Source organism: Eubalaena glacialis, chromosome 2 (assembly GCF_028564815.1).
Source record: "Eubalaena glacialis isolate mEubGla1 chromosome 2, mEubGla1.1.hap2.+ XY, whole genome shotgun sequence".
NCBI lineage: Eukaryota > Metazoa > Chordata > Mammalia > Artiodactyla > Balaenidae > Eubalaena > Eubalaena glacialis.
The window spans coordinates 110,864,434-110,885,960 of record NC_083717.1 but is presented as its reverse complement, the minus strand read 5'-3'; the positions used below and the strand labels follow the sequence as shown (position 1 = coordinate 110,885,960).

Here is a 21,527-nt window from a genome sequence, read left to right as displayed (position 1 = left end):
TGTCACCAGGATAAAATAAGAATATAGGTAAAGCCCTGGAACATTGCCTGGCTCTACGAATATTAGAGCTCTTGTTATTGATGGCAGTGCTCGTGATAGGAATCTGTGGAGAGATGTCCAAAAAATAGTGATTTGGGGGAATGCAGGAAACAGGGCTGTCACAGATACAGTGGAAGAAGTGAGGCTACCTAAGAGGTATTAGCAGTGACAGTGGAACATATTTGGTGACCAGCCTCTTGGAAAAAAGAGTAAAAATTGACCCAGTGGGAAAATTAGAAAAGTTAGAAAGTGAGTTTGTTGTTATTAATATACCTTTACTCTTCCCAGTAAATAGATTGTTTTGGCATTTGAAATATGAAAATAAATTAGTTTAGGTAAGTTTTCAGGGGGTTCTGCCATGAAGGAGTTCTGCGGTGAATTGCCCTTCTCCTTGATCTCATTGGGGTTTCCAGTGAGCCCTGCATTAGTAGGCTAACTAAACTAAAAAAAATTTAAAGCTCAAAAAAGCATTATTATAGTTATTCTGGTTTCTGCGTAATATTTTTCAGTCAGTCTTCATTTAGAAATGATAATCCATTCCTGTGGAATAATATAACATTTTAATTTGTTATTTGGCTTACTTGAATTTTTAGGCTGACGGCAAACAAGAGGATACATCAGGAGATCACTTGATTAAATCAGACCCTTCAGGTAAATCCAGAAGACTGTATATTTAATTAGTGTGTTAACAAGCAATCCACAAAATTTCTTTTTTTCTCTTTTATCTTTTTTTAACATACAAAAACTTTACATATGTAATGTATACAACCTGAGGAGTTTAGAGGTACATACACACCTAAGAAAGCATCACCACAATCTATGCCATAAACATATCCATCACCTCCAAGTTTCTTCCTGCCCTCTTATTTATTATTACTATTATTATTAATTTTGTGATAAGAACACTTAGCATAAGATCTACCCTCTTAGGAAAATTTCATTTTATTATTATTTTTTTGGGGGGGAGCACGCCATGCAGCATGTAGGGATCTTAGTTCCCTGACCAGGGTTCAAACCCGTGCCCCCTGCAGTGGAAGTGCAGAGTCTTAACCACTGGACCGCCAGGGAAGTCCAGGAAAATTTTAAATATGCAGTACAGAATAAAATTTCTCAAAGTGAAACCTTTTTTTCATTTGTGAAGATTTTATTCTAAAGCAAATTATAATTATTCATTAAATTAACAAAATTATGAAAATGCTTTCATTTTTTTCCCTTTTCTCTATATAGATTGTTCTTCAGAACTCTAAGAAATTAGACTTTCAATTAGAATAATTTACTCCTCTGGGTAGGCAGTTATACTTTGACCCCAGGTGGTAATAGGAGGTTACCTCATGACCTGGGCCATCTGGGGTCTTCCTGCCTGGCACTGCCCCTTTACCACAGCAAAGCCATCCTGTGTGGAACAAAGTGTGCGGCCATCCACGATTTAGGGTTAATAGCTTGGTGAAATGCATGCTGCTTCTTCCTGTGAATAGTGTAAACAATTAACAGACCATATCTCACTCTTAAGAAACTTTTTTTGTTTTGTTTTGTTAAAAATTTGCCTTATCTCTAAGTCCTGTTATTGGAAATCCTTCCCTCTTCCTTCTTCCATGCAGGTCATTTGACTGGGATGGTTGGCACTGCTTTATATGTAAGCCCAGAGGTCCAAGGCAGCACCAAATCTGCATACAACCAGGTAAAGAGGAAGGCTTTTGGGGAAAAGGAAAGATCTCAAGAGAGAGGTAATAGTAAGAATATCAAGATTACAGCATTTGGGGTTTAGTTACCAGCTGAAATAGTCAGGAACATTCATGCACTCAATATATATCCACGTGTCTATTGAGCAACTGCTCCAAATAGGACACGTGACGCCCAAGGACAGTGTCTGAAGCTGGCACTGTTCTTGCCAAGGAGCTTACAGTCCCTCCATCCATCTAAAGAAGATTTGAACTAACTGGTCCTGGGCCAGGCCCCAGGAACACAGGGAACAAGGCAATCAAGTAATAAGACATCTTATTCCAGCCCTCCAGGAGCTTGTCCATTGGTGGATGATGGTGGATGAAACAGACAGTAAACAAATAAAAAAATTTTAAATCACAAACTCTGTAGGAACTAAGAAGAAAAGAAATGGAGTCCAGTGACCAGAGAACAGTGAAAGACATCATCTTTAGGTCGACTGACTAGAGAAAGCCTCCCCAAGAGGATGGGTTTCAGGATAAAGGAGGAAAGGGGGGAGAAGCCATGCAAAGTTGGGGGCTGGAGCTTGGCTGGGAGAGAAGAGGGGTAAGCAGAGGAAATAGCATGCACAGAGAGAAGACTGTGGCTGAGAGGTAGCGTGGCGCACTTAGGACAGTCAGAGAGAAGGTCAATGTGGCTGCAGCGTGGTGAGAGCTATGAGGGCGAGAGGCACGAAGCGAAGCTGAAGGGAAGGCCAGGGTCAGATGATGCAGGGCCAGCTTAGCCATGAGAAGCGATGTGCACGGGCAGCGCCTGAAGGATGTTGAGCGAGAGAGTTCACTCTAGCTGCTGCCGGAGGCTTGGCAGGAGTCCAGGTGGGGCGGCTGAGCTGGGACCAGAGTGGTGGCAGTAGAGACGGGGAGAAGTGTGCAGATATGAAATACATGTTGGGGGGGAATTGACAGGTTTTCCTAATGGAGTGGGTGTTGGGTGAGGAAAAGAAAGGAAAACAGGACAGTGCTCAGGTTTCTGCCTGGAGTGGCTGGGGGAAGGGAAGTTGACTGAGCTAAGGAACCATGAGGAAAGACCTGGGAGATGGAGGAGAAGACGGCAGGAATATTCCGTCTAGGGCATGTTTAATTTGAAATGCCTGATGAGAAATCCGATTAGAGAGCTCCAGTCAGCTGTTAGGGACTCAAGACTTGAGTTCAGAAGAAAGATCAGAGTCAGAGGTATAAATTTGAGAGCCACTAGCACACAGATGGGATTTAAAGCCATGAGACTGGATGAGATCACTTCAGGCAAGACTGTAGAGCTAAATTTTTAAAATACATGAGGCAGGGAATTCACATTAAAGCATATTTTCAAGCTAGCAGTGGCAACTGAAGCCTGGGTTTTGGTTCTGACAGGGAGCACTTGGTAGTGACAGAGTTGAAGCAGACCTCCAAATACCCGGTGAGGGTGAGGGTGTGTGGAGATGGACACGCCCACCCTGAGGGAGGGGGAGGCACCTTTAGTGTCATCTTTCTGCGTTTGGTTTGTAAGAGTATAATGAAATCCTTAAAAGGACCTTACCCTTTGGCCCAGCACGTCCACCTTTTGAAACGTATCGTAAGGAAACAACCAGGGACATTCAAAAAGATTGGTGTAAAAGGGGTTTGTCACAGCGTTGTTTATAACAATGAAAAATAACAAGCATTTAAAAAATAGGGAACTGGTTAAATAAATTATGGGACATCCATGTAATTGAATATGTCATTAAAATATCAGAGGCCGGTTTTAGAAAAATGACATTATAGTATAAAAATATTCTTGCTATATTAAGGGAATAAAAGTTACAAACGACAGTGTGGTTCTAGTTTTATAGTGTGTGTGTGCGTGTAGACATTTAAAAAAACCCACCGAAAGAGCGTATCTTAGCCATCAATTGTAAATATCCTTAAGCAGTGGGATTATGGGTGGTTGCTATTGTATTCTTGGTGCTTTTCGGTATGTTCCGTTCAGTATGTACATTTTTCTACCGCTAACGTGTGTAGGAAATGACACAATGAATGTTTGTTTTTAAGACTTTGGAGGTCACTGGTTGCAGAGGCTCTCCTACTAATCCTTGAGTCCAAATTCATTGACGTTTTCCTTGAAAGTGGCTCCTGTGCCTGTGTGCAGTTTACCACGAGCAGTCTCCTGTTCAGCCGGCTTGTGCTCAGCTGCCGCAGGCACAGGGCCTTCTGACCTCCTTCTTCCCCTCGACAGCTCCCTACTTGAGACTCTGCACTGACTTGCCCTTTTACCTTCTTTACTTACACTTCCATATTTTGTTAGGAGTCGTCACGATATTTCTGTTGTGCTGTGCTTCTGACCTTGTTGGTATGGCTTTGCAATCAGTAGCTGACCTTTGCTATCAGCTGCAGAGTGCGGTCTGTGTTTCTCTTTTGCAATGATTAGTAAAGATGCAAAGCAAATTCTTTCAACAGATCTCGGTTGTCCTTGCTCTGTAGTGATTATCCTCAGCGTGTGGCCAGTGGTTATCTATGTCTATGTGTATAGCTAAACCGGTTACAATTAATTTTTAAGAAAAACATTGAAGTCATGCCAAATATTTTATCATCTAAAAGTAAATATGTCTCTCATCTATATTTTACACCTATAATTTTTTTTTTTAGAACAAAGCGAATTTTTTCTAGTGTGGCTTATTTTCACTTATGCAAACATCCCAACTAACAGTGCTCATCCTATAATTCCCTAGTGGATTATGCTTTCATATCTAGGCTCTAAATAAAATTCTTTTTCCTCCTCAGAAAGTGGATCTCTTCAGCCTGGGAATTATCTTCTTTGAGATGTGCTATCATCCCATGATCACAGCCTCAGAAAGGATCTTTGTTCTCAACCAACTCAGAGATGTATGTATCAGATGTTTTAATGCCTCAGTTTCCAATAACCTGAATCTTAGCATGGACATTAGAATTTGATGCAGGGTATTTTTCTGGTATTTATAATATAGAAAGAAGTGGTCCTACTATAATTTTCTATATTTCTAGTAAATGGAAATCCACCTCTGCTTATGCACTTACAATGATAAGAAACTTACCCCAGTTTTATTTATTTTTGGAATCATACTTGAAGATATTGCTAGGTTATCCTTTTTAAAAATATTTTGAGATTACTCTTGATTTTTTTTTTAATTTTTTAATTTTATTTAATTTATTTTTTTATACAGCAGGTTCTTATCAGTCATCAATTTTATACACATCAGTGTATACATGTCAATCCCAATCGCCCAATTCAGCACACCACCATCCCCACCCCTCCGCTTTTTTCCCCCTTGGTGTCCATACGTTTGTTCTCTACATCTGTGTCTCAACTTCTGCCCTGGAGACCAGTTCATCTCTACCATTTTTCTAGGTTCCACATACATGCGTTAATATACGGTATCTGTTTTTCTCCTTCTGACTTACTTCACTCTGTATGACAGTCTCTAGATCCATCCACGTCTCAACAAATGACTCAATTTCGTTCCTTTTTATGGCTGAGTAATATTCCATTGTATATATGTACCACAACTTCTTTATCCATTCATCTGTCGATGGGCATTTAGGTTGCTTCCACGACCTGGCTATAGCGCTGGCTATAGCGCTGGCTATAGCGCTGGCTATAGCGCTGCAGTGAACATTGGGGTGCATGTGTCTTTTTGAATTATGGTTTTCTCTGGGTATATGCCCAGTAGTGGGATTGCTGGGTCATATGGTAATTCTCTTTTTAGTTTTTTAAGACACTTCCATACTATTCTCCATAGTGGCTGTATCAATTTACATTCCCACCGACAGTGCAAGAGGGTTCCCTTTTCTCCACACCCTCTCCAGCATTTGTTGTTTGTAGATTTTCTGATGATGCCCATTCTAACTGGTGTGAGGTGATACCTCATTGTAGTTTTGATTTGCGTTTCTCTAATAATTAGTGATGTTGAGCAGCTTTTCATGTGCTTCTTGGCCATCTCTATGTCTTCTTTGGAGAAATGTCTATTTAGGTCTTTTGCCCATTTTTGGATTGGGTTGTTTGTTTCTTTAATATTGAGCTGCATGAGCTGTTTATATATTTTGGGGATTAATTCTTTTTCCGTTGATTCGTTTGCAAATATTTTCTCCCATTCTGGGGGTTGTCTTTTCGTCTTGTTTATGGTTTCCTTTGCTGTGCAAAAGCTTTTAAGTTTCATTAGGTCCCATTTGTTTATTTTTGTTTTTGTTTCCATTACTCTAGGAGGTGGATCAAAAAAGATCTTGCTGTGATTTATGTCAAAGAGTGTTCTTCCTATATTTTCCTCTAAGAGTTTGATAGTGTCCAGTCTTACATTTAGGTCTCGAATCCATTTTGAGTTTATTTTTGTGTATGGTGTTAGGGAGTGTTCTAATTTCATTCTTTTACATGTAGCTGTCCAGTTTTCCCAGCATGACTTATTGAAGAGACTGTCTTTTCTCCATTGTATATGCTTGTCTCCTTTATAGTGAATTCCACCATTCTGTCTTCCAGGTCACTTATCCGTTCTTCTGCCTCAGTTATTCTGCTGTTGATTCCTTCTAGTGTAGGTTTCATTTCAGTTATTGTATTCATCTCTGTTTGTTCTTTAATTCTCTGTTTGTTCTTTAATTCGTCTAGGTCTTTGTTAAACATTTCTTGCATCTTCTCGATCTTTGCCTCCATTCTTTTTCCGAGGTCCTGGATCATCTTCACTATCATTATTCTGAATTCTTTTTCTGGAAGGTTGCCTATCTCCACTTCATTTAGTTGTTTTTCTGGGGTTTTATCTTGTTCCTTCCTCTGGTACATAGCCCTCTGCCTTTTCATCTTGTCTGTCTTTCTGTGAATGTGGTTTTTGTTCCACAGGCTGCAGGACTGTAGTTCTTCTTGCTTCTGCTGTCTGCCCTCTGGTGGATGAGGCTATCTCTACTCTTGATTTTAAAGCAAAGGAGGAATCCAAAAATTTTGCATAATATCAATATAGTTACAGCAGTGGGAATGGGTTATAAGGATAATGGATATTTAGCTCTAGAAATTAAAGGTTCCAGCTGAATGGACCTGGTGTAGTAATGCCTAAAGAATACCACCATGACCAGAAGGTAAACGGGGTCTGGGGAAAATGTCAGCCACTTGAATTTTTTTCCCAGTGAGATCTCCATTTGTGTTCTTGGGATTGATCCTTGCCCAAAGGATCAATTGGCCCAAACTAAACTGTCATTGCCCAAACTAAAAGGGACTCATGTTAGTGTGCGAGGTCCAGGATGCCTATTGGAAATGGCATTAAGATGACAGTGGAGAATAAGGTTTGAGTGAGGGTGATTTAGATTCACATATTCATGAGCAAGAGATACGGAGAGTCTTCCTCTTCCTTTCTGAGCAGAGCCAAGCAGGCATGTCTGTTAGGGTAAATCACATACAGCGTAACTAAGAATACTCCACTAGATATCTTGGAAAAGAGTTTAATGGTTTAACTGCCAGAACAGCGTGGGCAGCTGTGTTCATAATGTATCAGAGGGCAGCTGTGTTCATAATGTATCAAAATGTATCAGAGGAAATGAAGTGATTACTGTGTCCTTGCCTTGACTTGGAATGCTCTTCATGGACTATGTCCTTGGTGGAGTGCCTTTCCTTAGTCTAAAATTCATGTTTGTTCCCTCATTTCAAGAATATCTCAGCTGCCAAGTTAATGTTACGACTGAGGTCTTATTTACCAGAAAGGTGAGAAATTTGGGGCTAGAGGTTTTTGTGTTGTTTTTCTCTTACTCGGTATTGATGGTTTGGTATTTCAACCCTTTTTTAATCTGTTTGTTTAATAAAGCTACTTTGTCTTTCCCTGAAGCCATTCGATTTTAAATACTTTGTCCTCAAATGAGGTGCTTTCTGTCACCTAGGCTGTCATTTGGGTGAAGTAAGTATTAAGATAATACGAATGTCCTTGGAAGGATGGGCGTTGGGTTTCATGATGAGTTTCACATCCGTCTTCCCTTGTTAGCAAATTTTCATTCTGTATTTGATTTTCTTACCTCTGGTGAATAAAATGTGGCACTGTGGCAGTCTGCCAAGCACTTGCTGATTTGAATATAATATTTTTTTTAGCCTACTTCGCCTAAGTTTCCAGAAGACTTCGATGATGGAGAGCATACAAAGCAGGTAATTTTCTGATGCTTTAATTACTGTGTTCTCACTCTTGGGTTTTAATTACTCTTTTTCTTCTTCTTCAATTAGTAATCTTCTGCCACTCATTCTCTTGTGTCATGGGAACAACGTGGGGAAAAAATATCGAAAGATGGAGTACTTAAAATGTATTTAGACTTGAAATACACCATAAAAATGCCAAGGGCTGACATAGAAAATTAACAAACTACAGGGTTCTTTTTTGTGATTCATGATGCTTTTGAAGTACTGTTTGGACCCTTGGCTTAGCTACTGAAAAAAAGAGAATGCTCTTACAGCTCATTGTTTTAGATAAAGCTTGGAACTTTAAGAAAAGAAGAATATATCTTAAAACTACAATTTTGTTCTGTCTTATGGTAAAGTAGCTCAAATTGTAAAGGGGAAGACTAGACAGCCAGACGTTACAGTAATTTAAAACAAAATAATTTCTCTTCCATACTGCAAGTGTGTGTGTGTGTGTGTGTGTGTGTGTGTGTGTGTATAACTCATGTCATAGTAAATATTGGCATCTGGCTAATATGAAAGAATCATTAGTGAATTTATTATAGTGCTTCTGGTGTACCTTTCTTCTTAATGCTGGCTTTTTGTCTTAGTGAAGCCTTCCATGGTTAATACTCTTGTCATGTAGAAGTTTATTCCTTAAACTGACTTCTTAACAATTATAATCAAGGCAAAATCCCTTATTTAAATTATTAATGTTGAGAACAGAAACCTAGCTAGAACATTGCATTAATTTGCTGTTTCTTGATTATTGGTTATGTATCTGGATGGACAAGTCACTTAACTTTTCTAGACTTTAATTTTCCTCCCCTGTAAAATAAAGGTATTAAGTACCCTTTATTTATATTAGCACTAACATCCTGTAATTCAGTAGCGTTTAATGTGACATTTGTTTATGGCTCGAGGGACCCATTCTGCCTCAACTATTGAATTAGTAAAGAACCATTAGAAAATACATTGAGTTGTGTTTCTACTTCTTTTGTTAGCTGTTACCATTGATTCGAACTGAATTGTTCCCCATGTTTTGGGGTGTCATAAGTAAATATTCATATCCCAGCCTTTCCCTGTAACAAGGTCAGTCTTATTCATTATTTCCTCATGTTGGCAGCTGTGGTGGTGTAGGAACTTAAACCACAGACACAAGTGCAACTATACACACCATTTGTCACGACAGTGATTGCCCTCCTGTCACAGGGACTTACCGGGCACCCTTGAGCATTTGCATTTGGGCTGTATAAACTTAGCACCACAAGCAGTGCCACAGCCACCTCCCATGTCACATTGTTGCTTTTTATCTGAAAGGGGGCAGCATAGAAAATGCTTGTAGACTGAGTATAACACAGTTGTTGCCACATACAGAAATTAAGCAGTATTACATACAGTCTGTTTTGCTGAATAGGATATTATTTTTACCAGTTTAATTTAACATAAATTTTCATAAAGTTATATCATGTCAGTTCCCTTCTTTATGTGAAAAATAATTACCTGTGTTTTTATTTTAGCCTAAAACCAAGGGTAGGGATTTGGGGGAGGGTATTTTAAAGTTACGTGATTAGAAAATGCTTAATGAGGTTCATTAAAAATTGAGATTTTCTGATCTCAGGTATTCCTCTAACTCCTTATAAATCTTCATTATAAACAAAAGAGTTACAGAATCATTATGGAGCCTTTCAAAGGTTTACATTGCCTTCAAATAGTTCCCTGCTTAATCAGGTAATAGCTGTGAAGGTATAATAAACCAGTAACATAAGAGAATTCAAGGGAGTGGTATCAATACAGATAACATAAATGGAGAATGAAAAATGAAAAGCTGTTTTATACTGCTTTAGAGATTCTAGAAGCTCCTACGCGTTATAGTTTATACTAAAATTAAGCACCTAAAAATACTTGCTTTATATTCTTGTATCGTTTTTGATACAGTAGTTTAGATACAGTGTTTAGAAGGTCTAACTTCTGCTTCTATGTAGTTGTTGAGTTGAGGGTATTTTGGTCCTTTATGGCAGGGAAGTATAAGAAGGGCCTCTTTTAAGAAAGACTCATATTACATTGTTGCACAATTCTGTGACCATAGTGAACTACAGGGGGAGAATGACGAATTCAGAGATTTCAGAAATACCAGTTAACATGCACCAACTAAGTGGAAGAAGTGTGTCTCTTTTGGACCTGAACCAACCACCGCTTGTCAGGAGAATCCCTGAGCACCTTCCACTGCACCCGTCCCCGGGGTGCCTGGGTTTCGTTGTAGAAATCTGTCATCTCCTGGCTGTTGAACCACGACCCGGCAGAGCGGCCCACGGCCACAGAGCTGCTCAGGAGCGAACTGCTGCCTCCGCCCCAGATGGAGGAGTCGGAGCTGCACGAGGTGCTGCAGCGCACCCTGGCCAACGTGGGCGGGAAGGCCTACCGCACCGTGATGGCCCAGACCTTCTCCCAGCGCATCTCCCCCGCCGTCGATTACACCTACGACAGCGACATACTGAAGGTGGGCCTGAGCCGCGCCTCGAGAGAGCTTCACCTGGTCCACAAAAGGGTGGAGTCACTTCCTCGATTTTCATGCAGTCCTTTAATGTCTCCAACATAAGTTCTTTTTTTTTTTCTAATTGAACTGCAGTTGATGTACAAAGTTGTGTTAGTGTCAGGTGTACTGCAAAGTGATTCATATGGATATATATGATTCTTTTTTTCAGATTCTTTTCCATTATGGGTTATTACAAGATATTGAATGTAGTTCCCTGTGCTCTACAGTAGGTCCTTCTCCAACGTAAGCTCTTAATCTGAGGTCTGTATATGCAAAATGTGTGCATATGCATTATTCCAGGAAGAGCCACACTTTTTTTAATCACTTAACTTGAAGGAGTTCCTGACCCACCGCCTACTAAAGAGATTAAGAAGCGGTGCTTTTAGAGACTGAGCCCTGGCCCAGCTGCCCAGTGCCAAAAATACCCAACCAGCTCAGATCCAGATCCGGTAGCCAATAGCTCCCAATGCTGGCTGCACGTCAAAGTCACCTGTGAGGCCCTTTGACGATACAGAGGCTCAGGCCCTACATCCGATCTAGTGACTTGGAATCTAAGTGTGAGGCACTTCAAGAATCTCAGAGCTCCCAGGTGGTTTCTGAAGCACAGGCAGGTTTAACATTCAACATCTATGTTCAACATAACATTCAAATGCCTTCAACATTTTCTTGTTTAAAAACAAAAACGGTCTGAAACAGTATAGCAAAATGTTAAAATTTGATAAAGGTGGGTGAGTGAATAACATATATTTGTTATATTCTCTCTCTGTTTCTGTATGCTTAAAATAGAATTTAAAAGAGTAGTAGAGAAAGCAGTGGTAAGGTTTGTGGAAAAATCAGTATAGATTTCAGGGGCCAGTTTTTCTTTGCTGGCAATATTAGACATTTGCAGGATTATGGCTGACTTTTTAATTTTTGGGTTTTTTGCTTATCTATTATTTCTAAATTTTCTATAGTGAAATAGTACTACTTTTATAATACGAAACAAATGAAAAAGACAGTTATTTACAAAATACACAAAGGCCTTGAAGCTTTCAAGAGACCCACTATGAATTACCTTAGAATATGGGAGGGGGTTTGACGCTGTTAGGTGTTTGACTGCTGCAGTATCCCTGAAAGTCCTCGGAGAGAACTGTGTAGTACTATATGCCTGGCTCTCTCTGAAAGGCATACATCAACGTAAGAGCTTGGACTTTAAACCTAGGCAGCCTTCCTAAAGTAGGACGTGTTGCAAGACATGTGGTTTCTTCTCTCCTGAATATGTTGAAAAGGGGAATGACTTGTTGAGACCTCTTTTTGATCTTGGGAATAAGCAATGTAATGCCTACTGCAAGCCACAGAAAAGTATGGTAGGGGATCCCTTGATTAGGCTTTGATGACATTTCAATTGGTCATATCTTAGGGCAGCTTCTCCATCCGTACAGCCAAGATACAGCAACACGTGGGTGAAACCATTATCCGCATCTTCAAAAGACATGGTATGTCCTTTTTAAAAAATTATATGCCTTCTCAAAAGATGTTTTGTTTCCTCATCAGAAAGTACTATGAATGGATTTGGGTGCAACCATATTTTACTTTTATATTCAGTTCTAAGTTGTTGACACCTGTGAAATTTAAGCTTATTTTTATTATTCAGCTTGCTGAGGAGAAACAAATTTGAATATTACAACCTTGCCGCTAAAATACAGTTGGTTTGTGGAGTCAGAAATAGGACTGAATTAACAAACTTAACCTTAGGTGAGCTTTCCATTTAGAGAATTGAAGATAAACTGCTTTCAACAGTCCCAGTAGCAGATTACTCAACTGTCAGGTCTGTGTTCATTTTAAGTTGCGTCTGGAAAGAATGAGAACCTGATGATTAGTTATTTTTTCTCATTTGCTGTAGGAGCTGTCCAGTTGTGTACCCCACTGCTGCTTCCCCGAAATAAGCAAATATACGAGCACAATGAAGCTGCCTTATTCATGGACCACAGCGGGATGCTGGTGATGCTTCCTTTCGACCTGCGGGTGAGGCTGGGAACACTCTGCTGTCAGTGCGTGTGCCATGCCTGGTCCCAGGGGTGGCACCTGTATTAAAGGATGACCCCCACCATCTCCCCCTAGGCTTATATTCTTAACGTCACCTTTAGGAAACATAATCTTAAAGGAGTTATCAGGGTGAGAGCATTATGGGAACTTGGTAAACATTTGACCCTGTGTACATCCACCTTTGTGCTTATGACCCTAGAAACCTGAGCCCTGTATTGCAGGTGTCACGTCTGCATGTCAGTGTTGAGCTTCGCCAGGTGACCACAGCAGGCTAACCTGGCCAACTTAGACACATAAATGGAGTTTTTTTCTTTATTTCTTGGCTAGGTCTTCAGTAGCTTTCTAACATGCTAATGTCTAGAACAATTAAATTCTTGTAACAGCAAGCATCTCTGTTAATTATGTGTGCTGAATTTTGCTCATGCTTGCTTTCTTATCCCCAGGGTTCCCTTTTGACAGCCATACTCTTACCAGTTGCTCACTCACATGGTGTTGGCTGCTAACAAGCCCATCTGTACTGTACATGCATGTAACAGACAAGAGGTTAATATCCCTAATGTACAGAAAGCACTTACAGGTAGAGAGATGAGCAAAGGCTATAACCAGGCAGTTCTCCGAAGAGAAAATGCACAGGGCTGATAAACTTCTGAAGGATGTTCAGCCTCACTAATAAGGAAATGCAAAGCAAAGGTATCTGAACTTCACCCATCAGACTGTTAAAAATGTTTAATTGTCCACAGATGACAAGGGTTTAGGAAAATGGGTACTTTCATATGTTGCTGATGGGAATGTAAGTTGCTAAACCTTTAGAAAAATAATCTGAAAGTATTTAATAAAATACATGCACATACTATACCCTTTGAGCTAGCAATCCCACTTTGAGAGATTTACTTAAAGAAATAACACATCAGTATACGAACCTTAAAAGGACGTCCATTGACAATTTATCATAGTGCTCAAAAACTGAAAACTGCATGTTCACCAATAGGAAAATGGTTGAATAATTTATTATGGAATATTAAGGAAGTAAAAGATCAAAATACATATATATTTAGATAGATCCATATCTATATTTGATCTGTAGAAATGTCCATGGTATATTGTTAGCTGAAAAGAAGTATGTTTCAAAGGAACTCTAATATGATTCCATTTTTATTATATAGAGAAAGAAAAAAGTTTAAAAAAGCACAACTGAGCGTGTGCATAAGGTGCACTGTGTGTTTGCGTGTACCCAGTATGTGTGAGGTAAATACATGTTCCCACATGCGTGTGAACAATGACACATACCAGCTTGTTTGTATCACCAGAGTGAAGTGTCAAAGACTCGAACTTTTGACTGTATTTCTCTGGAGGGAGGTCTGGAATCAGGGCATTGTCTTTTTTGCATATCTGTGTTTTGTTTTATGGTTTAAGAAGAAATTCCTTCCATACCCTCAGATTTAGTTTTTCTTTTATAGTAAGTCAAGTGATTTGGGATTATTTTGAGTGAGAGGTAAGTAGGTAGCATATCAGACACTTGGGCTCTGTTGAAGAAAGGATAGAAGGGCAAACCTTTACATAGCTATACTTAAAACTGGCTTCTTCTTCTCTAGACATTAGGACACTAAAATGCAGATTTTTCAACATCAGCTCTCTTTCTGTGAGCTGATATATTCAGTCCCCCAAAATAAAAAGTAATTGCCCTTTGAGAATTTGACCCATTGATTAATGATACCATGTCAGATCTCTTGAGGCAATCTGATAATGGTTTTATAAGTTGTGGTGATTATTAGTGAGTGGTTATTAAGAATTTCTTCTGGGAGGGAGATGCAAGAGGGAAGAGATATGGCAACATATGTATATGTGTAACTGATTCACTTTGTTGTAAAGCAGAAGCTAGCACACCATTGTAAAGCAATTATACTTCAATAAAGATGTTTTAAAAAAAAAAAAAGAATTTCTTCTGTAAGATCTACAGGAAAGTCAGTAAATTCACCATAAGAGGTAATACCCGGGCTTCCCTGGTGGCGCAGTGGTTAAGAATCTGCCTGCCAATGCAGGGGACACGGATTCAAGCCCTAGTCCAGGAAGATCCCACATGCCGCGGAGCAACTAAGCCCGTGCGCCACAACTACTGAGCCTGCACTCTAGAGCCCGCGTGCCACAACTACTGAAGCCCGCATGCCTAGAGCCCGTGCTTCGCAACAAGAGAAGCCACCGCAATGAGAAGCCTGCGTGCTGCGACAAAGAGTAGCCCCCGCTCACCACAACTGGAGAAAGCCCATGCGCAGCAACAAAGACCAGACTCAGCCAAAAATAAATAAATAAATAAATTTATTTTTAAAAAAAAAAGAGGTAATACCCATGTTGATTGCATTATTATAAGTGACACTTAAAAAATTCACAATCAAATAACTTGCACTGATTTTAATTTGGCATGATAAAAAATTTAGAGTGTGTTTAATAGAGAATTTTTCTCAAATTCAAAAACCTAAGAAATGCACAGTGAATAAGGTTGGCGGTACATCCAGCAGTGCAGTCGGCTGCTGACTGACCAACTCAGGAACATTCCAAGGGGTGTGAATGGCAAGCAGTGCACAACTTTGTGAATATTCTACAAACCACTGAATTGTAAACTTTAGAAGGGAGAACTCTGTGGTATGTGAGTTACAACTCAAAGCTGTTATTAAAAAAACAAAAGGTGGTTGGCACATGTTGACATTGACCTTTGAAACTTTATTTTTCAGGTTCCTTTTGCAAGATACGTGGCAAGAAATAATATATTGAATTTAAAACGGTAAGAAACAATGGGGGTTCATTTGGTGGATGTGGGAAAGAAACCAAGGAAGAATGTTTCATCTTCTGTGATCCTTACACAGTAAAGAATTTGGAGTTTAAAGTACTGAGCTTGGAAAATGGTCAAAAAGCCCAGCCCCAGTACCCCCTTTCTATGATCAGGACCGGCAGCCTCCCCTTTGAAGGAATGTAGCAGTTGGGTAGGTACCTGAAGCTCCCACAGTCTATTCTGTGCCTTCTAAATGTCCCCAAGTCACATGACTAATTATTTTCACAACCAGTTGCTTGGAAAAACATCTGGCTGTTCTTGATCGCAGATGGCCCCTTTTAAAATTTAATTGAAGGGACAAGTGGCCAATGGTCTCTGTGTGAAAACTGCCTACAAAGGTAACTGCATGAAAGCTGCTTCTGGAGAAGTAGAGTAAACCCAGCGGGAATGCTGAACACCAAGGACCTCCAGGCACTTACTGCTGGGGAAAGGTTTGGTGTACATTCAAATACCACAGGAGTCAAACACCAAGAGCTTCATAAATTGGAGCAATATTCCTGTCAACGAGGCAGCCGACTTTGCAGCTCCTTTCCTAAACAAAATCAAAGCTCTTTACATGCTTCTATTCTCAGTTCCAAGTGAACAGTTAATATTCGTAAGTCCTAAGGTGTGGGGATCACTGTGTAGAAAGCAAACACTTAGATAAAATTATTTTTGTTTGTAATTTCATCTCTATTTCAGACATTTAAAAAAAAAAAAAATTAAGTAGTTTAATAGTGGCAACACCGGGAATTGGAACCTAGATCACAAGGCAAGACTATTCTGGGCACATCTATCTTTATGTTTTCTTAATCATACTACTGATTAATTTTTTCACATTTGTTTATTTTATCTTATTCAACAATGTCTTACACATATTTAATTGCAGTAAACCAGCAGTCCCCAACCTTTTTGGCACCAGGAGCCTGTCTCATAGAAGACAGTTTTTCCACGGACAGGGGGTGGGTGATGGGGGGGATGATTCAGGCGGTAACGGGAGCGACGGGGAGCGGCCGATGAAGCTTTGCTCACTCACCGGCTCCTCACCTGCTGCTGTGCCGCCCGGCTGGGGACCCCTGCGGTAAGCAATGACCTTAGAAATGTGGGTTTCTCTCTCCAGATACTGCATAGAACGCGTGTTCAGACCTCGCAAATTAGACCGATTTCATCCCAAAGAACTTCTGGAATGTGCGTTTGATATCGTCACCTCTACCACCAACAGCTCTCTGCCCACCGCTGAAATCATCTACACCATCTATGAAATCATCCAGGAGTTTCCAGCACTTCAGGTTCCTTCCCGTATCCTAACATCCCAAGGTTATCCCGCTAGATAGAGTCCTCTGCCGAGTGCCGTGGGAAAGCCACGACCGCAGGACTGCCCCTCAGATGGTGCTGGCGGTGAATCACATTGTTACTCAAGTCCCCGGGAAAGTCTGATGTAGCTTTTGAGACTTGTCTCAGGCTCTTACCTCTGCCTTGACCAGAACGGGTTTTGTTTTTGTCTCTTTGGTTGGGGGGAGGGTGTTGTTTCTCCATCCATTCTTCCAAAATTTGAGGAATTAGCCTAAGATTCCTAGGATGCTTTGAGCATGTTGAGACCCCTCAGCTCCCTCCTACACCCAGGCTCTTAACAAGCAGCTTCACTTTGCATAGTCTCTGTGGACTACCCAGCCAGTGGAGGCTGCTGTGAGCAAGTGGTGGCTCTCCTCCGCCTTTCCTCTCCATCCCGCACACACGCCCTGTTCACCCCGCCACCGTGAACACCTGTCAGTCACGGTGTGCCCCTGTCCAGAAGGACCTCTCCATCCAGCTGCGGTTGGGGCCCTTTCTCCCACTGCACCTGGCTCAGCACACGGCTCGCCACCCTGCAGATGCTCATTGATTGACTTGTGTGCTTATATTCCACCAGCCGGGCTTATAGGTCAGTCACTATTGAACCAGGTCCTCTCCCTCTTTGAAATCTGTGTCGGCTCGCTCAGGCTTTTGAACATAGCTGGAGACCAAAGTATTTCTGATGCGTATAATAAAGTATTAAATTATATTATACTCTGACCACAGCAGTGCAAGAAGAATGTATATGAAAAAGTAAACTAGAAGGCAATATGCTAAAATTCAGTCCTTCCATTGTGTCAGGTTGGTAAATTGGTGATAAGATTCTAGATTTGGTCATGTGAATGTATTGCTTTTATAATGAAAATAATAATAATTTCTCTATCCTAGGAAAGAAACTACAGTATTTACTTGAACCATACCATGTTACTGAAAGCAATACTCTTACACTGTGGGATCCCAGAAGATAAACTCAGTCAAGTCTATGTTATTCTGTATGATGCTGTGGTAAGCATTTAATTACTTTGAGTTGATATTGAAGGATAATAATAATAGTTCATGGGTATTTTCTTAGTGATGTAACCATGAAACTGAACTGGGACTTTTATCTCCTTCCCTTATTGCTCTAAGGTAAAAGAACCGACTGGCTTTGATTCTGTCAACAGTTAACAAGCGTTGGTTGAGCTTTTATACTGTACTAAGTCTTGTGCTACTAGTGACCTCCAGGGTGTTTTTTTAAGGGTAACTTCTGAAGATTGAATTATCTTATTTAATTTAAAATATAATAGAGTTCTTCACTAACCTACTTCTTGAGGCAAAAAAATCACTCAGTAGTTGGTCCCGAAACTTGCCAGTAATAATTTTTAAAAAGAGTTAACCTTTATTGAACATATGCCATGCTCAATATTTATGTGCCAAGCATTGTTCTAAGCCCTTTACATGGATTAACTCGCTCTAATCTCACAAGCACTGTTACTGTCCTTTAGAGAGACCAAGAAAGGGAAGTGTTAGTTTTGAGAGTAAAAGACTTATGCCCTGCCCTTATTTCTTCCAACCTGTCTGAGCTTATCAGTAAAGTCATTTATAGATTTGGATTGGTTGAACTGGGGGAGACTGGTTTAGACCTCTCTTGGGGCCTCGTTTATCACCTCCTTCCTGTGGGACTAGGGCAGCATCACCTCCTGTTACTCTTCCTCATTTAGCCACATCGCAGTGTTCGTTACTCTCTAGTATGTGTGCAAAGCCTGGAGGGGAAACAGTGAAAAGCTTAAACATTATTATATATTATGGCACCTGGATGGAATTGAATCCTTCTTATCTTTTCTAATTTCTTTTCATGTTAAATATTATTTATTATTATCCTATTTATTATAAAATAAGAACATCCAGGAGATTCAATAGCTAACAGTGCCAGACAGCCTATGCTTAAGGCAGGACGAGCAGGGGAAGTCCATAACGGCTTACTGTTTTTTGTACACTCAAAAGCTCAACTCGCTTTTCTTTCGTCTGCCAGGGACACATCAAGGGCCCTAACTTTACTGTTTGCTTCTTCGTGGTTCTTTTCTCCTCCCAAAGTGCTGCTGCTGTTTGGCAGGGACAGATACAACATAGTGTCAGAGAGACGCTGGCGGAAACCCCCGGGGATGGTGCAGAGGGCTTCCCATCACTCTTGTTCATATCCTGCAGCCTGCTTGCCAGCGTGGGATGGCGTGCAGAGCCTGTCCGCACATGGCTTTCATTAGGGGACGTGGATCAGTTGACTCCCTCCCAGCCCAACATAAGCACCCTGGTTAAGCCTGTCCACCTCTGGGTCACCTCACCATTCAGCAAGTGCAGCTCTCCCCTTATTAATTCTTTTATGTCAGGGGTATTCACATTTTAAAACAATGTTAGTTATAGTTTATGTGAATTGTGGAGGGAAAAAATGTTTTTTAATCAGAGTTAATCCATCCTTCATGATGAGGAGCCATTTGTCCAAAATGAAGGATACAGCTGTCAGAATTAGCCTGGAAATTGTATCTTGTTCAGCGCCAAATTTGGGACTCTCATTGGTACCTTTTTCTGCCCCATTAGACCGAAAAGCTGACGAGGAGAGAAGTGGAAGCTAAATTTTGTAATCTGTCTTTGTCATCGAATAGTGTAAGTACATTTTAACAATGTGATTACAGCTCTCTCTGTAATTTTGTGGTACCAGAAAATGCCACCAAATTCTCGCTGCAGTAAGGCAGCAGTGCCCCCGACTGCCTCAGACAGTTTTCCCCTTGAGTGTTGATAAGTGCCATGGCAACGTCTGGGATTAGGGGAAGAGAAGCCAGCGTCATGATCAAAGAATGCCTCTCCATGCTGCCCCTTAATGTGCTGTAATCACCCTGTTTCTCCATGATCACCAGACCCTTCTTTCTCACACCCCTCGTAAAGGCCGTGCTTGGTGGAGCCTCCTGCTGAGGAGACCTCATACTGCTTGGCCTCTTCTGAAACAGATGCTTCAGGACTAGTTTGAGGCACAGAGCTCTGCCAAGTCATTTGGTTGTCCACCTCCCATGCTTCCCCCCCGCCCCCTGGTCTTCTAACACCTCAGAGCTGCATTAAAGCTCTTGCTTTTCTGGGCATTTCCTACTCCTAAAATTGTTCATTTGCTCTCATTGGCAATGAGGAAAATCTCATGGGGTAAACAGATTTGTCATTTCTCTCTATAGGCATCAGGTTGGGCCCAGATCTTTGACACAGTCACCCACACTTAACTCAGTCCCTGAAAAGCAGAAGACAACAGGGATTTCTTACATTTTCCTGAATATTTATATAAGAGAAGATTTTTTTTTTTTTTTTTTTTTGCTTTCCCAGAACCCTTCTAGACCTTGGTCTGACACTCAATTACATAATCCTGTGGTGATGAGCAAAATTCACTTATGGGGTAGATTAAAATATGATCGTATGGGGACTTCCCTGGTGGTCCAGTGGTTAGGACTTTGCCTTCCAATGTGGGGGCGGGGGTTGGGTGAGGGTTCGATCCCTGGTCGGGGAGCTAGGGTCCCACATGCCTTGTGGCCAAAAAACCAAAAACATAAAACAGAAACAATATTGTAACAAATTCAATAAAGACTTAAAAATATATATATACATTATCGTACGCAGGCCAGGCAGAGTCATTCAGATTTTGGGACACCTACAGTGTGTCAGGCACAGTGCTAGGGATATAAAGAGGAGTCAGTTGAAGAGTCCACAGACTGCTTTCAACTTCTTCATTCATATTGGCCTTTAAAAGCCATGAGGGGACCCATACAGCATGTGTCTACCCTCAGCTCTTTAAAACAACTTTCACAGGCACCGTGGTTTAAAGAAATCACTCAGATAGTTTGCAGGTTGGGAAAGTAAACCAGATACATAGCACTAGGAGCTCTAGAAATTAAACCAGATTACATTTTAAATGTTAAATATTAGAGGAGATCTTAACAATTACAAAGTGACCCAATGGTATAATATTCTAATATGAAGAACAGTATTTACATAATACCCTAGATGTGTACACAGCACATAGCCTGTGCAGAAATAGTCCTGTGTATAAATGACACAAAGGATCTGCCCAAGAAACTGCCCAGTTCAGTGACTCCTTGCCCAACCAAAGGTTCAAGCCCAAAAGGTTCTTTGAACTAATGTCACATTTCAAAATATTTCACACTTGCTCATGATAGCTGCATTGGTTGCTAAAATGTCAGCTTCTTTGCTTTTTGCTAAATCTCTACCCACTAGTCATTTGATATTAAGCATTAATTTGAAGTTGTGTGTGTGATTAGTTCAAAATGGAAAAATTAGTATCTAATATAGGCATTTGGTACTCTCATTATTTTAAAAGGGAACTCTAAGGATACTAGAAAAGGGAGGAGAAATATTGCAGGAGAGTTTCAAATATCTGGCCCAGTCTTCGTATTTTACAGATGAGGCACCTAAGGTCCAAAGAGATGTGTGACTTATCCCAAGTCACATGGAGTTAGTTGACGATAGGGTGAGAACCAGAATCTGGGGGTGTTAACTCTAGTGCTTCTGGTAGTTTATTTATTTATTTTTTTAAAAAATTTTTATTTATTTATTTATTTATTTATTTTTGGGTGTGTTGGGTCTTCGTTTCTGTGCGAGGGCTTTCTCTAGTTGCGGCAAGCGGGGGCCACTCTTCATCACGGTGCGCGGGCCTCTCACTGTCACGGCCTCTTGTTGCGGAGCACAGGCTCCATACGCGCAGGCTCAGTAGTTGTGGCTCACGGGCCCATTTGCTCTGTGGCATGTGGGATCTTCCCAGACCAGGGCTCGAACCCGTGTCCCCTGCATTGGCAGGCAGATTCTCAACCACTGCGCCACCAGGGAAGCCCTTCTGGTAGTTTATTAATGGGGTGATATAATGTTAACATTTATTGAAAAGAAACAATTTTTTATTAAGAAGAAAAAAATAATTTAAAATCAAAGATGTAATTTTAAAAT

At 40.6% G+C, this 21,527-nt stretch overlaps 1 protein-coding gene across 2 annotated transcripts in view; it reads left to right on the top strand.

Annotated features, from left to right (window-relative positions):
- The window catches only part of EIF2AK4 (eukaryotic translation initiation factor 2 alpha kinase 4), a 107,013-nt gene that overhangs the window by 64,386 nt on the left and 21,100 nt on the right, over nt 1-21,527 (top strand). For both annotated transcript variants that reach the window (XM_061180527.1, XM_061180528.1), the window contains exons 17-27: nt 633-690; nt 1,638-1,717; nt 4,494-4,595; nt 7,804-7,857; nt 10,127-10,363; nt 11,799-11,874; nt 12,282-12,403; nt 15,151-15,200; nt 16,348-16,516; nt 17,448-17,564; nt 19,131-19,196. In XM_061180527.1, coding sequence (XP_061036510.1) covers nt 633-690; nt 1,638-1,717; nt 4,494-4,595; nt 7,804-7,857; nt 10,127-10,363; nt 11,799-11,874; nt 12,282-12,403; nt 15,151-15,200; nt 16,348-16,516; nt 17,448-17,564; nt 19,131-19,196 — 1,131 coding nt within the window. The remainder of the gene's footprint in view (nt 1-632; nt 691-1,637; nt 1,718-4,493; nt 4,596-7,803; nt 7,858-10,126; nt 10,364-11,798; nt 11,875-12,281; nt 12,404-15,150; nt 15,201-16,347; nt 16,517-17,447; nt 17,565-19,130; nt 19,197-21,527) is intronic.